The 16,999-nt window shown below is 39.9% G+C and overlaps 2 protein-coding genes across 5 annotated transcripts in view; one reads left to right on the forward strand and one right to left on the reverse strand.

Moving 5' to 3' along the window:
• Positions 1-16,999, forward strand: part of ccny (cyclin Y) — a 59,721-nt gene that overhangs the window by 20,586 nt on the left and 22,136 nt on the right. The window lies entirely within an intron of this gene.
• LOC127531300 (uncharacterized) lies at positions 6,957-15,297 on the reverse strand. Its single transcript, XM_051940323.1, has 6 exons — positions 14,797-15,297; positions 11,269-11,511; positions 10,027-10,721; positions 9,659-9,835; positions 9,398-9,538; positions 6,957-8,695 (listed from the first exon to the last, which is right to left on the reverse strand). Exons 2-6 carry the CDS (start codon positions 11,468-11,470, stop codon positions 8,672-8,674), a joined length of 1,239 nt encoding a protein of 412 aa, XP_051796283.1. The 5' UTR covers positions 11,471-11,511; positions 14,797-15,297; the 3' UTR covers positions 6,957-8,671.

Consider the following 16,999-nt stretch of genomic DNA (forward strand, 5'->3'; position numbering starts at 1 on the left):
GTCTCCTGGCCATAGCTGCACCTATGCATTTTTTGGAGTACATTTTTAAGAGAATAATCTAAATTCTCTGATTACAGCTTTGGAATTTGGACATTTAAGGGTTCAGTAAACAATAAAATTAATGAAACACGGATTGACATTTTTCAACATTTTCACACATTTAAAAGAACAAACTTATCAATTATTTGAGGAAATAATCAAGTGATTAATTAAGAAGCTTCTACCTTCCACTGGAAAAAAACAGTGCACAAACATAAGAAGCAGTTGGAGAGAAGCAGTTTCTGACTATTCATTTCTTTTATAATTGTAGCATGATAAATAATTCACATGGATGTAAATGTTTCTGTCCTTGGACAAATATAGTTTTTTTTTTTTTTTTTTTAATTAAAGTCTTCCATAAGAGCACACTTCAGTGGTTGACCAGTGACAAGTACAGCCTCTGATTGGTTGGCAAGTGGCAAAAACATCTTCTGACTGGTTAACAGACTCACCCTAAGTCATCATGGATGGCTAGTGGAAGACCAACAACTATGAGGGTTTTCAGCACAGAGATGGATAAGACACCACGTTATTTGTCACTTGCCCACTTGGACAACTGCATGGCAAGCATTGATGATGAGCTCTCACTGTGATCCAAGCTTAAGCTTCTCAGCATTTGCATGAATTATCATGAAACCTAATGGCATTTGGTTCCTTTTCTAGGTTACTTGCAACATTTTGTGACCTCATCATTTTCCATGTAGCTCCAATATTAGGACCATATTTTAATTTGTCTCACATTTTGCTGTATGACAAAGTTCTTGCAAAACAAATGGCATTCCTCTAAGCCTCATCTGTCTTTGTGGTTGGCACTAATTAGAATCTTCTAGTTTCGCTGACAGTTCAGAATAAGTTGGTGAGCCTGGAAAACATTATTCCTGCTGAACATCAGCATGCTTACACTGTCTCCATGCTCACAGTGTCCAAGTATTGATCCACAAAACAGTTAGTTGGATAGACTCTTATATCTTCTGAAAACGAAAGTGTTTGGTCATAAGCTGACCAAATGTGAAAGAGAAAGCTTTTCTAACCCAGTCACAACCTCACTGGGACTTGTCTTTCTCTCAGTTTGTGGTATTTTTGTTCTACTTACAGATGATTTTTTTCTGCCTCCCGTCTGACTCGATGCAGTGTTCACTTACACTTTCACATAAAAATGGAGGAGAAATTGAAGGATTGTTTCTTAGTAATTATTTTCCATCAGATAATTCAGTCAAGTGGCACAGCAACTGTATTTGTCTGCTTTTAAATTATTATAATATTGTATACATATATAAATGAACAGAAACACTTGGTGTGTGTTTTCAAGTGTTTGAACTGCTGTGCGTGTCTAGCTTGAAGTGGGAGTGGGGATATGCTTTCTGTTGAGTACAAGTGAAATTTTCCCAACTCATTCCCCTCCATCTTCTCGCCCCTGTTGGCTTTTCTTTGATAAAAGCTCAGCTCTTTTGTTCTGATGAGTCTGCATCACTGCACAGAGTTTGGCAGATGTCGGGGATCAATGATACTAGCTCAGGGGTGGTTTAAACTGTTACACGGAGCTGTAATGGTGCTGCTGGGGGTTTGCTCTATTGCTGTGTGTGCCTTAATGTCTGTGTGTGTAGAGAAAGCTAAAAGGAGGTTGAGTCATTGAGCATTAGTCTTCCATTCACTTTGTTTCCCATTCATGTAGTCTCTCTACTTACCTTTTAATGTGTTTGAACACAGATTTTTGCCACTGCACAAATTAAACTGAGCTTAATTTGAAAATTATAATTCTAAGTGTGTGGGAAGGATTTAGGTAGTAAAACACTGGTTGTTATGATACAAGCTTTCCAGCACCGAGAAGAATTTCCAACTGTGGCAGGTGAAATAACACTATTAGGGTGTTTCCCTACTGACTAGCCTTAACTCTGACCTGCTCCTTCCTATCACACAAGCTCTTGAAGCACAGCAGCTGTTTCATAACATGGCTGAATGGTAAATGCCACCACACAGGTGACATACTTTCACAGAGATGCAGGGTTTAAGGCACAGCCAGGCTTCTAATAACTTCCAGTGCATGTCTTCTCTGCTCTCTGTCAAGTGTTTTGTTATCCAAAGGTGAGACACTTAGCTGTAGAGATGTGCCCTCTGTCGCACATTCACAACCTATAAGTTATTCACTAACAATGCCCACTGAGTGTGTCGATGGCTGTGCTCGCTCTTTTGATTTCTTGCTCTGTTATCAGGGCCAGCTCACAGTATCATGTGGTGCCACGGTCCTGAAGTTTGTGCTGTGATAGCGATCAGATAAAAGCTGTTTTCCTTTGCTGCTCCAAATTGTACTCAAGAGGTCGTTTTACACCAGAAAGCAGATGGATAAGATGGGGAGATGAGAGAGAAAGAGTGGAATGAGTGCCTTAGATTGTATAAGGTTGCTTTACAAGCCCGCTGTTCAGAGAAACCTACTGAGAAAATATTGAATAAGACAGATTGTGTGATTTTAATGAGCCAAATCATCACATACAAGTTTTGAAGACAGATTGCATAATCCTATACAACAACAACAAACCGGTCTGAATTGAAGTTACAAAAATAGCCTCCAGTGTGACACTAACTACAACCGTGCAACGCTGTGCCTTTTAACACATCTATTTTCAAATCCCAGCTACATCTCTTTTCTCAAACACTCCATTACAAGATGTCCTGTGTGCCTGCTATCTTAACAATGTGGGCGTGCTGTTAGAGAGCATGCTGTTGACAGCTGGACGGTGGCATGCTGTGCCATCTGGATCCCCTCTGGCTGCCACCTCAGCAGGGGCAGCCAAAAACCAGCCAAGGCCCCCGTGTCTGGGCTGAAGTTGCAACCTGAAGCCACCCTCATGGCAGACTCAAAGAGCATATGGGGGGCAGAGTGCCAGCTTACTGCTAACAACCGTAATAGCTACACTGTGTGTACAGATACTCCCGTTCACAGCATGACAGCAGCATTAAAGGAAGCTCTTTCTCTGCAGGTGTTTGCAACTGTGTGCATTTTGAAGGTTTTTCTTGGTTCAAAACAGGGCACAGATGGCTTTCATCTTTGATTTGCTGTACTCTGACTGTATTTTTGCAGAGAAAGAAAATTTAAACCACCGCTAGTTCCTACACAGATGTCACAGACTACAAATGATCCTCTCTTCCCTCTCGACTCTGAATCAGAATATGCAGGGAGGTAAAATACTCAGAAGGATTCAGTAGAAGTGAAAGAGTAATCATTTGTTTGAATTTTTGATTTTATTTTCTGAAGAAGACACAGCAAAGATTTACTCATAGTTTTTGTTGGATGTAATATGTGATTTATAGTTAAATATAACCAAGGTTGATGTCTGAAGGCACTATTTGCTCACAGAGGAATGACATTTGTGAAAGTATGCAGTGATAATAATAGGAATGTTTGTTTTTGGTAAATCAAATACCCGGTCTGACAAATCAAGGTACTTTATCACATCTATCCAGAAAATCATTTACAAGAATGCACCGCTTTGAGAACAATGGTAAGACATTTTAATTAAAACTGCAAATGTCATCCTGTAACTGAACCAAATGTCATTTAAAAAGAGAGTAAAAACACACACCTCGCAGGTTGAAAGACAGACTTTAGAAAGCTGCACACGACTAACTTTGATTTATTTCTTTCAATTAGTAAAGGCCACAGTTTCAACAATCTCTCCAGTAGTTGTTGAGATATTGAGTGGTTGTATTCATTGCTTGCAGCGTTACACACAGCGGTCTAATACGTATCAGTCCAGGTGGTAAATGCCAAATTTGAGGTGATATGTTTGTACTTTTTTATTAAACTAGTCTGGAGCACTTGTACAGTCTGTGGCCCTGAATGTTTTCAGAAAAGGTGCCTTGTGGCAGCAGTGGCAACATGGACACTGTTCAGGAGACAGAATAGGTTTAAGAACAACAAAACAATCAGATGTGTCTCTGACAGAATATCTTTACAGTAACTGTATTGTCAGGTTTAATGAACAAACCAATTAAGCTTTTATAGCTCTACTTATGCATGTAACAGATATGATAGTATGAAAGTTAGCCTAGGTTTGTGGATACTGTGATTTTCTTCTCATAATGTCACTGAATTGACCTTTAACTATTCACCTTGACGACTCATGATGATGTGTATGGTATCATGTAGTGTCTGTCTATCAAAAATATGGGCAGACATCACAATTTCTGTGTTTTCATGTTTGACTAAGGACATAGAATGACTGTCTTTGCCACCACGAGGTGTTTTTCTGAAGGCTCCATTTACATGTTCATATGAAATAGTGAAACATATTTTTCACCTATACATCACCTGGACTATATAAAGATGTTTCGTCAGCAACAATAATCCTTCATATATCTTGGTATATATATATATATATATATATATATATACCATCACATCACCTAATCCTGCCCTCTATTTATTATTGTCTGATTGTGCTGCCTTGCACTGCTGTCACTGACAGGACAATGCCCAGATAATAGATTTGCTTTGCTTTGAATGGACCACTGGAAAGGCTCTTTAGCTTGCATGAGGGAAACTGGCAGAAGTGTATTCATTTATCAAACAAGAATACGGGAGGAGGAGCAGTGGCTTTGTTCATGCCCTTTTTCTTCTGGCTTCATCCTTTGTCTGTCCATGTTCTACGAGTGTTCTGTAAGGGTTCTGTAGGAGCGTACGTGGTGTAACTTTATACAAGCCTGGCTTAAATCCACACACTGACCTATTCCCTCCACTCTTTGTTCAGTCTACCTCCCTAACAATGTGGAACCACCACCCCTTGCTTCATTTCCTCTCTGCTTCCTGAAACACAGGAAATTGGGTGCTTTCGTCTCCCCCAGGTTGGAGAAATGGGGGAGAGAACTTGGGGAGGGTGGAACCACAGCAGAGGTCACCGACACCAGAGGGAGGACACACCCTGGGTCTGTGGATAGAGTCACCTTCCTGTCCTAAAATGTTACATTATCAGGAATCATGACATCAGTTTTACTTTCTGAGTGATGCTTCATGCAGCTGATGTGCTGCAGATGTTTGTGTGAGTGCACGGTGCAGCTTCATTAACTACCTTCAGTTCTCCTTCAGTGCTCTTTGCTTCTTCCCACACACCCATCTTTTATTCAACACCGTGTGTCACTTCCTCCTACATTACGGCAATGTGTGTATGTGTGTGTGCGCCAGCATCCTTTGAGGCTCTTTAAGGGGCTCTCCAGCACAAAAAGACAGTAGTTCAAAAGAGTTTGGACACAATAGCAGTGACCAGCATGCGTAACCTGCAGTGCACTGAAAGAGGCCGTGTGATCTCAGGTGTGCTGTGTAGTTATCATCACATAGTGTGTTTAATGGCACATAGAAACCAGAGCTTTGCATCAACGAGGCCTATGTAATCTGGTGTCAAACCAGCTTCTGCTCCTTCCTCTTCTCCTTTCATTGCCCCTCTTCCCCCTTGCTCACATCTTCTGTTTTTTCTCATATCCTCTCCCCTCCAGCCACCTTCAGTCTTTTATCATTTTCTCTCTTTTCCCCTGCTGTCTCCTGTCTCCCTGTCAGTCATTTTTCAGATCTGTCATTCTCATCACTTCATTTTCCACTCTCTTGCCCTCTTCTTTGCCCTTTTCTCTCTCATTATCAGCCCTTCTCTCTCAGTCTGTCTGTCTCTTGGCATCTGTTGCTCTTTCTCTCTATTAGTCCGTCTGGGTGTTGGTGTTTCTGGCCCTTCCTGTTTCGCTGACATCATCCAAGAAATCAGGAAGCAGCTAATAGAGCCACCACCTTTTACTTTTGTTTCCTCTGAAGTTTACATTTGCTTGTAATGTTACGTGTGTGTAGTATTAGAATTTTTTTCCCTGGGGTTGTCGTAAGATTTAGGAGTTAGTAGCATAGTGTTAGTTAATGTTTAACCTTAACGGAAGCAATATTGATCATAGCATTAAGATTGTTCAGGTTTTTAAACCACCTCACCAGGTCATCATAAAATCCAACCATAAAATCAAGCTAGGATATAAAATAGCAATCCACCTCTCAAAGAACAGTGTTTTTTCTGTTTCACTAACCACTGATATGAACATACTGTTTCCATCTGCAAAATATACTTTCTGTAAATGTCTTGTTTATAAGTTAAAAATAAAAAGTCATGTTTCAGCATATTTTGGCATGTGGGATTTAATCAGGGCAAAGAACTGGGACACTAAATTGATACATACAGCAGCCATCTGCCAAGGCAGCAGTCTGTAGCTAGTTTTGTTTGACATATATGCATCTGACAAGGGAAGGCAATATGTTTACAGCAAAAAACATCTATCAAATAGAAACAGAAAGGTAATATTTGAAACACTAGCTCTATTCATTCTTTTTGTTTGTCTCTTGACGCGTAGCTGGATGACGCAATGGCCATCTTTGGTGGGAAAATGAAAAGCAAAAGTGGCCTACACTGTCAAAAAAATTTCCGTTAAAAAACGGAAAAAGTACTGGTAATTAATTGCCAGTACTTTTTCCGTTATTCTACGGACACTTCCGTAAACCCTTATAACGGATATTTCCGTATATTTACCTGACTTCTTCTGTATCATTTACGGACACTTCCGTCAATCGTAATATGGATAATTCTGTACTTTTGCAGTAGTTTCTCCGTTTTTCAACGGACACTTCCGTAAACCTTTATAACGGATATTTCCGTATATTTACCTGACTTCTTCTGTACAATATACGGACACTTCCGTCAATCGTAATATGGATAATTCCGTACTTTTGCAGTAGATTTTCCGTTTTTCAACGGATGCTTCCTTAAACCTTATAACTGATATTTCCGTAGATTTACCCTACTTCTTCTGTACCATATATGGACACTTCCGTCAATTTTAAAATTGTGTACAGTTCAAGGCCTTTCCCTTCAACATCCCCCAATCTGAATAAACCAAAGATATTGAAAGAGAACAGTTATTTATTTTGTTTTGTTCAAACAGTTGTATGTATTTACTCCAATTTCTTAAATAAACATAAACATTAACGTTCCAACAACATACAACTTCTCTATTAAAAAAAAAAAAAAAAGTGCAACAAGTTTTCTATAAAACATTAGTGCAGCAATACATATCCATGAAATTGAGGTTATGGTGCCAATCGTCCATAGTTAAAGACATTTCAGGAAAACGATAAAACACTGCATTTGCCATTGCTGTTGCTGGTTTGCCTCTCAGTGGAAAATGAGGAACCCCCTCCAGGAGGAAGTAGAAATCTACCCCTCCAACTCCACATTCCACACTGACAGACTCAGTTCTACCAGTTGTTTAGCAGTGACAAATATCACTCAACTTCCCTCCACTTGAACATGGGGGATTGGAACCCATAGAATTTATGCTGTGCTTATTTTTACATAACCCCTCCACCACCTGTATATCATACAAACTGAATGGAGACATTTGCACAAAAACATAAAATACAATAGAAAATAATGGAGCTCCCACTTTGAAGTTTATCAAGCATTGTCATTATGTTCAGTTGCCTTATTTAAAACTTTTTCACAATGGAAAATATTTTCCGGACTATTGAGCGCCTTCACAAACATCCCACTAGGGATGTCCTGATTCAATCACATGGCTCCAAGTTTGTCCTCAATCAAACCTTTAAATTTTCTGTAAAATATACATATATTCAGATATAATATTTAGTTATTTACAGAATTTGGACCTAAATGTTAACATTTCCTACATTTTTATTATGGTTCAGTGTAATCAAATTTATATTAGTTATTTCTTCAAAAGTACTTTAAAAAGTACTTCTTAAAGTTTAAATTTACAGAAAAACTTCCTGTATCTTTATTACAGAAAATATCAAATACTTGACATAAATACTTGATGCTTGAAAATATCAAATACTTGACATAAATACTTGATGCTTGAAAATATCAAATACTTCATATTCATTCAAATACTTCATATTTATATTTTCAAGTATCTGATTGGGACTCACTATGGTTTCAAAAATCGAATGACTGACTCGGGGACAACAAAAAACAAAAAAAAACAACGGGCCATCCCTGGCACCATCACCATTTGCCACTGTTGATGTCGGCTCACCTGTCACGTGCAAAATGAGAAGCCCCCCCTGGGGAGACGCAGAAACTGTCCTACAACTCCCCACTCCCCATTCTCCACATTGACAAACTCAGCCCAATTTTAAACCCTGCTGTGGCAAAGATCAATCTCCTCACCCAAGTCCCTCCACTGAACTTAGGGACACAACTGATTTGTTTAGGACATACAGTATTCACAAAATAATGACCCTGCAGAAGAAGAAAGTCACCCTCTCGACTCACAAAGTGTGTGGTGAGCTCTAGAGGTTCAAGTGCAATCAATATTGAGGACAGTCATGTAAAAGAACATTTATATTATGGTAAAAGACTGTTTTACTTCAGAACTCCATTTTTTTGGATTCACCTATTCAAACAAATATTGTGTATGCATGTGTGTGTTACTTTCAGTCCACAAAGTTCTGTTTTGCGCTTCGAAAAAAGCTCAAATCGCCCATTCAGATTCCTTCTGCTTGCATTCGAACTCCTTAAGCTGAGTCACCAGCCTGGACACCTTTGGAGGAATGCCGGTCTGTTTCTTCCCGGTCACCTCAGCCTTGGAGCCTCGCTCAGGATTGATCCCAAAGAAAACCCTGAGAATCAATAGAAATATATTAGCCACATATGTAACTACTGTACTTGAATGGCAAAGATGTGGGGGAAAAAAAGTATCTGAACCCTTTGAACTTTTTGCCATATTTCAGGCTTTAAACGTAAAGATATAAAATTGGAATTTTTTTTGTTAGGAGTCAACACAACAATTGTGAAACAACTGAAGTGGAAGAAAATGTTAACCTTGTATGCAATCTGAATTCTCGCGGTATTTGTGAGTTCACAAATGACGAGAATCCATCTTGCCATGGTAATCTCACAGAATGCTGCATTATTTAAACATTTGATGTTGCAATGTTGATCTTCAATCATGCTAACTAATTCTATGTGTGATAAAGAGTCAGTGAGTGACTTGAAATGTCGCTGAACTAAAATCTGTGTGCAGTTGCCTTTATTAAACCTTTTTCACTATGGAAGACATTTCATGGACTAATGAGATCATTCATAAATAAGTATCAGTTTTATATTATTCAATGATAGAATACGTGATTTGGTCAGTATTCGTATCTGAATACTGAATTATAAGTACCCATACTCTTACCAGTTTTGAAAAAACTTGTGTCTGTGCAACCCTATCAGCAGCGCAAAGTGGGTCAAATATGATGGTTCATTTACATTATCTATACTTCAATCTGTACTGAGTACTGTATGGAGTGTTTAGTCTATCACACTGTTAAATTTACCTCTTTCTTGGTGAAAAGTTGTTCAGGGTCTTCCTTGAAGTATTTTGCAATGCCACAGACCAGCTGTATTGGACCTTCACCAGTCTTCATTCCTTTTGAGTCAAGGAAGTCAGTAATGCCCTTTTCCTTTTTGGAAAGTTCCTGTTGAAGATTGAAGATGTTACTTTATTGTGTGCAGGTATACAAGAATATAAATTATTTTGGTTTTGCTTCCTCAAGACAGTGCAGCCGCATAAAACAATAATGACAGTGATAACACACCTGTGCCAGCTTGTCTTGTACGGAGAAGCCAAGGAGTTTGGATGCATGGTCAAAAAGGTACGGAACATCAAACAGGAACGGCCACTCGTCCTTCATGACACGAACATCTGTTTCATTGTTGATGGTTTCACGCTGGAGGGGATATGTCTCACTCATCAATTTTCGAACCGATGACTCCTAAAAATATAAGACAACAGAATATTAATGCAAATACATTTCTGTGAGAAGTCAAAAAAAACAACAACAAAAAAACAACATTTAATAGCTGATCTGCAAGTTCACAGTGCGTCCAATTGTACTTTTACTTCTATATTACTCAATCAAAAAGTTCTCCATAAAACACAAGTAAATAATGTTAACAGACCCACCTGAAGATCACTGGTTTCGAAGGCACGTTTCAATTCTTCTTGTTTAGACAGCAGGTCTTCCCTCGACACTGTCTCCTCAATGACAGGATCCCACTCCACACATCCATACCGCGCTGAACTTCTGGACTTTCTCTTTGTTGGACCTTCATCTGCTGCTCGTGTCTTCTGTGAGCCCTGTGGCCTTGCCATATTTTCAACTCTGTGTTCCAGCTGGCGAAAGAGAGTTTCTGAACCATCTTTTGCAAATGGTTTATTTCCAAATGGCTCTGTCAGCTTGAAGGAGGCAGGATATTGCCCTACAATCATACTTGCGATTTCCCTCAGCTTTTGTCTACCAGGTCTTCCAGGGTGTTTATGGAGGTAATCATCAGCAATTATGCGAACTATTTCTCTCCTGTGTTTCCCCATTATGTACTTCTTTTTATGCAGGTAATCCATGACTTTAGAGGAAATTTTGTGCCATGGTACAGAATAAGTCTCATGGGTTGGGGAGTCTGCCGTTTCAAGTGATGTTGGGGGCAGATGAAAATGCTTTCGCTGAGGTGTAGATGAGCATCCAGGTGAAGAGGGGCCAGGTGAAGAGGGGCCAGGTGAAGAGGGGCCAGGTGTAGAGCGTCCAGGTGTAGAGCGTCCAGGTGTAGAGCGTCCAGGTGTAGAGCGTCCAGGGCTTGTGAACTGTGGTGCAGCTTGTGAATCTATAAATACACATATCTCCATAAATGAACCACATCAACAATGTTGCCAATTAATTTATAAGAAAAAAAATTATTAGGCAAGTTACTGTACATTGAATAAATTACATATTTCTAAATCAAATGTGTTTTTAAATCAAATTTGTCAAAAATTCAAATAGTATTTTTGGGGTTACTATTTGGATGTTAACTTGAGTGTAATATGTCACAATGTGAGCTTATGTGCCATTTTATCTATTTCACAACAAAAACATTGATTGACTGTTTCCGCAGTCAATCAAATAGGATGAACCATTTATGCCATAGTATGTAAAATAAATAACCCAATAACCCTAAAAAATATAAATTATATTTACACACTGCCAATGGCAGTTTGCTGTCTGCCAAGACCCTTAGGGAATGAGTAACCTACAAGTGGAATCAAATGGATCCGCAATTGTCTATTTGGATTTATTTGTACACTAAAGTGCAATTCAGAAGTTGAAGTATGAAATTCAGTACTGTGCAGAATTGGGGAGTGTGAGTAAAAAAAAACCCACAAAAATCTTACCTTCTTGTAAACCTTGGATAGCTCTGACGAATCGTTTGCACTGAATGAGTGGCAGAGTGTCTTTAATCTCCACAGCATCCACAAGGGCCAGGTCATCTACCGATAGAACTCCTAATTCCTCCAGTCTAGCCATGAGGGCATCCATCTGGTCGCTACCGAGTGATGGCATGGCTTTCTTAACTACATCTTTTACAAATTCCATGTTGGTGTGTGTTTAAGTGGAATCAGCCACCTTGCACCTCTCTGGTAAGAAGAAAGTGGATAATAATCATCAAGTGTGCTCAGATTACGGCAGGTGAACTGGTCAGAATCTTTTTCATGAACTCCATAGAGTCCAAGCTCAGGTATCCAGCTGGCAGTTTTCCCTCGAAGCAAAAGTAGGACAGTAGTTTCATTTTTTACAAAAATGCTTGCTATTTGTCCTAACTGTAGTTGTCCTTTGGTATATCTCAGTAAGACAAGCATACCATTTGCATATGTAGTGCCTTTAACCTGGACCTTCTCTGTGACAACTGAGTTACTTGAGTTCAAATCAAATTCTTCAACCACTGTCTTTATGTTCTGCTGATAGAGCTCTGGGTAGAACCGTGTAGAGTCCGAGACATGAACCTGGGGCCCAAACAAAGTACCAGTAGACTGATAAGCCTGAAACAACTGGTGTCGATCAGCCAGAGACTTTGTTACATTTATGAAGTTTTTGCTTGCCCTGATGCACCTTTTAAAATAAGAATGCTTTGATTCAAAGCGCATAGTCCATGTATGTATGAGTGGACCAAATTGTAAAGTCAAGTCTGCATAGTGCAGCAGATAGTGATGTTTCGGTCTAAGTGGAATTCTTGGGAATAGCTCTTGCCTCAACTCCACATAAAGTTCAATCAGTCCCTTCATAAAAGCAATCTGTGACTCTGAGAGCCGAGGTGCACACACAAATTCAACAAGCTCTCTAAGAAGTAGTACCAGTTCCCATACTGCATTGTCAGCATCTTTAATTCTGTCATGCACTAAAATAGGCAAGAATCTCAAAAGCCACCTGTTTTGGGCTGCATGCCCTCCAAGCCTTGCTCCTGTAGTGGGAATCATATTGAGCTTGTCACTGGTTTCACTGGGGAATGAGTGGAGTCTTTCATTAAGAAGCTCATAGCTGAACCACTTTTCTGTTTTGATTAAGAACTTCAAGCAAATTGCTAAATCATAATCAACAACCCCTTCGAACGTGTCATGTGCCAGACACGGAGGTAGCCCTGGTTGACAGACATGGAAGTTAGACAGTTTGTTGAAAACACTGTTACGTTTCACACCATGATGAGTGACTATATCATCGTTACTTTCCAGAAGCTGCACAGTCTCTTTGTAATCAGCTGGATTTCTATGAGTGAAAACTGTGAGAGGATTAGACTGAAATTCCTTTTTTGTTGCTAAACAGTATCTACAGAAATATTCTGCTGAGCTGAAATTTTCTGTGAAGCCACCAATCATGTGGGAACCCAGATTGTCTCCCATTATGCATGCAACAGTGCCCTTATATATCTTTCCACCAAAAGATATGCCCTTTTCCTCCAGCATACACAAGTCTGACACAAGCTTATTGAAAACCTTATCAATTCCAAAATATTTACAATCTTTCTCTGCACAGAGTAATGCCAACTGTATTTGATCAACAGTTGATCGCTGATGTGGATGAAAATTTCCTAGAGTGAAGTAGACACCTAAAACTTTATGCTTTGTCTTGGCAGACCCCAACGGATTAGCGACTTCAAACGCATCCTGAAAAAGCATGACCTTTAAACAATCTGGGTCTGAGGAAAACATGGCATTATTTTTGATAGCCCACCCATCATTGACATCAGAGAGGACATCATCTTCAACATTAGTACTAGAACTGTGCGGCTCTATACCTCGCTGTTTAAGAATTACTCTGAGGGTTTCCAGCACTGGAATGTAATGATAATGTCTCTTCTCCCCATTGCTATTGCGACCGAGATAGACCTCAACAGGCTCAACATAGTCATAGTGTGCCTTGTAATATTTCAGTCTTCTGTGCTGTGTAGTTAAAGGACCGTTTTCATGTAAAGCCTTGTGCATAGGGCTCTGCTCATATAATCTATTCCCAAGACATGTTAATGTCTCCTTTGGAACACCATACTGCTCAAGTTCACGAGCTAGCACATCCATAGTATATTCCTGTTGAATATCACTGAGAGTTCTCATTTCATTTACCATTTCTGTTATTGTTGAGGCTGGGACCAAATATTTAGCCTGCAAACCCAAGTAAAACTGAGCAAGACTCTCTGTGTAATTGTCTTTCTGTTGATCACTTTCAAAATTATCACTGTGTCCTGTATCTACATTAAAACTTTCAGGTTCTTCAGGTTCTATGTGTGATCCTTCACCTTGCAAAGACTGTTCTGTGACTTCACATAAATGTACAGGGGCTATCTTGGTAACATCCCACCCTTTATGGTATCTGGACAGATGTGATAAAAAAGATGACTTAACATTAAATGTCTTAGAGCATCTATCAAAGGGACACATTACAGTCAGACCCTCTTCTATATGACCACTCATATGACACCTAAGACTTTTCAGATCACCATATTCACTGCTGCAAAAAATGAATGAGCACTTTAACTGTACAGACACATTGCGGTTCCATGTTTGAGTGCTCCTTCTGTCTACATGTGTTCGTGCCATATGCACAGCAAGGCTATTGTATGTGCTAAGCTTCCTTCCACAATCTCTGTGGCCACATAAAAAAAACACATTACTATTATTTCTGTGTGCTCTGCAGTGTTTCAAGTAATCCGTCGAAGATTTGGCATTAAAGCCACAAATGTTACAAGCCAACATGTTTAAGAAGAGATAGACATCTAGCCTTCAAAATAGCATAAGCACGCCAGGTATTATGACGCGTTTCGCCGACGATCAAGCAAAATGACACACACGCACCTCCAAATGCAAACAAAGCCACCACAGAGTGATCCGTGAACCCAACATAGCTTCAGACTGGATGAAACACACTGAGCCCCTGACTAAAGTAGACAACCACACGAAGCTAACAAATGCAAAAATGTTTACTCTGCCGTATGACATTGATTTCTTGCACGGCTCGGCGCACGCGGGCGGTGCAGCTACACCGGAAAGATATGGGAAGTCTGGGGAGACCGCGCGCCCATTAGCGGGCTAACACGGACTAATGACTCATTAATGACCCACGTTTAACAATACCGCACACATTCAAGACACGATACTTACTAGACTACCAACTGACCAACAAAACCAGTTTAGTGTGTGAGGGGGCCAGGGGGGACACAATGGTCTTGTTGGTCCTAAATCGCGCCAGCTAATGCTAACGAAGCGAGCGGCTACTGGCTGCTACTACTACTACATAGCATGCTAACTGCTCGGCTCGGATGCCACTAAGCTATCATTTTAACATTAACACTCTTCCATATACTTTATATATTTTTTAAAAAATAACTCATTGCACTAACCCCTAAAATAAAATGAACCAACGATAAATTATCTTACTTTTCACCGAGGGAACGGGGGCTGTCTGACTAGCAAGGGGAGCTAGGACAGAAAGCCCGCCCGCCAGCCAGACACATCCATCCATCCTCTATACACCGCTTTATCCTCATTAGGGTCGCGGGGGGTGCTGGAGCCTATCCCAGCTGACTTGAGCGAAGGCAGGGGACACCCTGGACAGGTCGCTGGTCTGTCACAGGGCTACATATACAGACTAACAATCACACTCACACCTACGGGCAATTTAGAGTAACCAATGAACCTCAGCATATTTTTGGACTGTGGGAGGAAGCCGGAGTACCCGGAGAAAACCCACGCATGCACAGGGAGAACATGCAAACTCCATGCAGAAAGATCCCAGGCCCAACCTGGGATTCGAACCGAGATCTTCTTGCTGCAAGGCGAAAGTGCTAACCACTACACCGCTGTGCAGCCCACCAGCCAGACACAAATAAATGGAAAATTAACTCAACATTTATATTTTGTTTGAGAAATTGGACTCGATTCCAGTTCATTAAACACACAACCAACCTTTCTCCTCCAATGTGACGCTAAAAGACAGGGTGTGTGAGCAGGCGGGCAAACAGGCAGACGAGCCGAGGCGAGTAATGGCCGACGCTGAGCAGGTGCTGAGGGAAAAACTACCCATGATGCTTTGCGAAACGGAAAATGTTCTGTATTGTATTTAACAGACCGGTTCCGTCACAATTTCACATGAAATATGTCCGTTATTTTACGGATTTTTTTTACAGTGTAGAAAGACAGAATTACATATTGCATGGCTTACTTACTTAACATATTGAAATTATTTGACTGGTGCATGTTGACAGCACACTACAGCATGAGATGAGTGGGGTCTTATATTAGCTGACATTTTCTTGTAGCCTCAGATTATCTTTTTTAGTTTGCCTTCTGTAAACACACACAAATAGTTTCCGAATAAATTAGTCGTTTCACAGTTGAGTAATATTTTAGGTTATTTCAGAAGCAAAACTGCCAGTTATTGTCTGCTTAAGACTCCTCAAATGTTCGATTTTTAAATTCTATATAAAAATAGCTGGGGGAAGCAGTCATTCCAAGTTTAAAATGGCATAAATCACACCAAAAAAAATCCACCTGTTTTGGTTTGGTGAGTTTTAATCTGACAAAGCATTTTGTTTCGTGATAACAAAGTTGTTGTTTTTTTAATTGTGTCTCTAATATAGTTCAGACATGGGATCTTGTGAATATAAAAAAACTTAAAACCTTACTTGATAGGAAATTCAAGTTATGACAAAATTTCAGATCTTCTTTTACATAATAAATATTAGGTTGAAGTCTTCCAGTTAGTTTTAACTTGTTTAAATGGTTCACAAAATCAGAGAGAAGATCTCCAGGCTCACTGCAGCAGCTAGCTGTGCTTACAGCAGTCAGTGATGCACTCAGAAGATTGAGGCTGGACAAGTCTGCTGTCAGCAGCTGACTCCATCAGCTGTGCGGTGCTGAAAGGTCTGGCATTTTTGCCTTTATTAGATAGCGACAGTGGAGAATGACAGGAAATGTTGGGGAAAGACAGCAGGAGAATGACATGTAATGAAGGTCTGGCCAGCTGGTAATCCAACAGGTGACTCACTGCTGACGGCATTTCCGTACATGTGGTCTGTACCTTAACCGCTCTGCTGTCACGCTCCTCCTCTGAAAATCTTTTCCTTGTCATTAATTGCTGTTTTTCTTGCCAGCTAATCTCTGATCCAAGAGTTCATTCTGGGTGACACATGTGCAGACAGTGATTTAATACAAATCTATAGCATTGTTTACTTAGTCTGTTGATTAACAAATCACCGTTTCGATGGCACTGGTGCTGCAGATTGTTTTTCCATTTATTTCAGACTATTACAAGAGACAAGGTTAACCCCTAAAGCCAAAATGAGATGTTTTAGTTGTACTGGTCAAACATCACGACAGGATGATTAGAATCAGTGGAATGTCGTTTTGTTAGAAGAAATACTAAGATGTCCAAAAACTTAAACAATTAGTTCATCCTGGCAGCAGACTTTGCAGTTGTCTCTTTTTACACCCCACAGTCATCTGCTGCTGAAAAGCCACCATTAAGATCATATTTCTGTTCAGTGTCCAGGTGTTTCAGCTCGTACATTAGTCAGAGAGTCTTTAAATCAAAACTCCAATTTGAATACTGCTTGTAAAACTTCCGTTTTCTGTTCTCTAC

This window comes from Acanthochromis polyacanthus, chromosome 20 (genome assembly GCF_021347895.1).
Source record: "Acanthochromis polyacanthus isolate Apoly-LR-REF ecotype Palm Island chromosome 20, KAUST_Apoly_ChrSc, whole genome shotgun sequence".
Lineage (NCBI taxonomy): Eukaryota > Metazoa > Chordata > Actinopteri > Pomacentridae > Acanthochromis > Acanthochromis polyacanthus.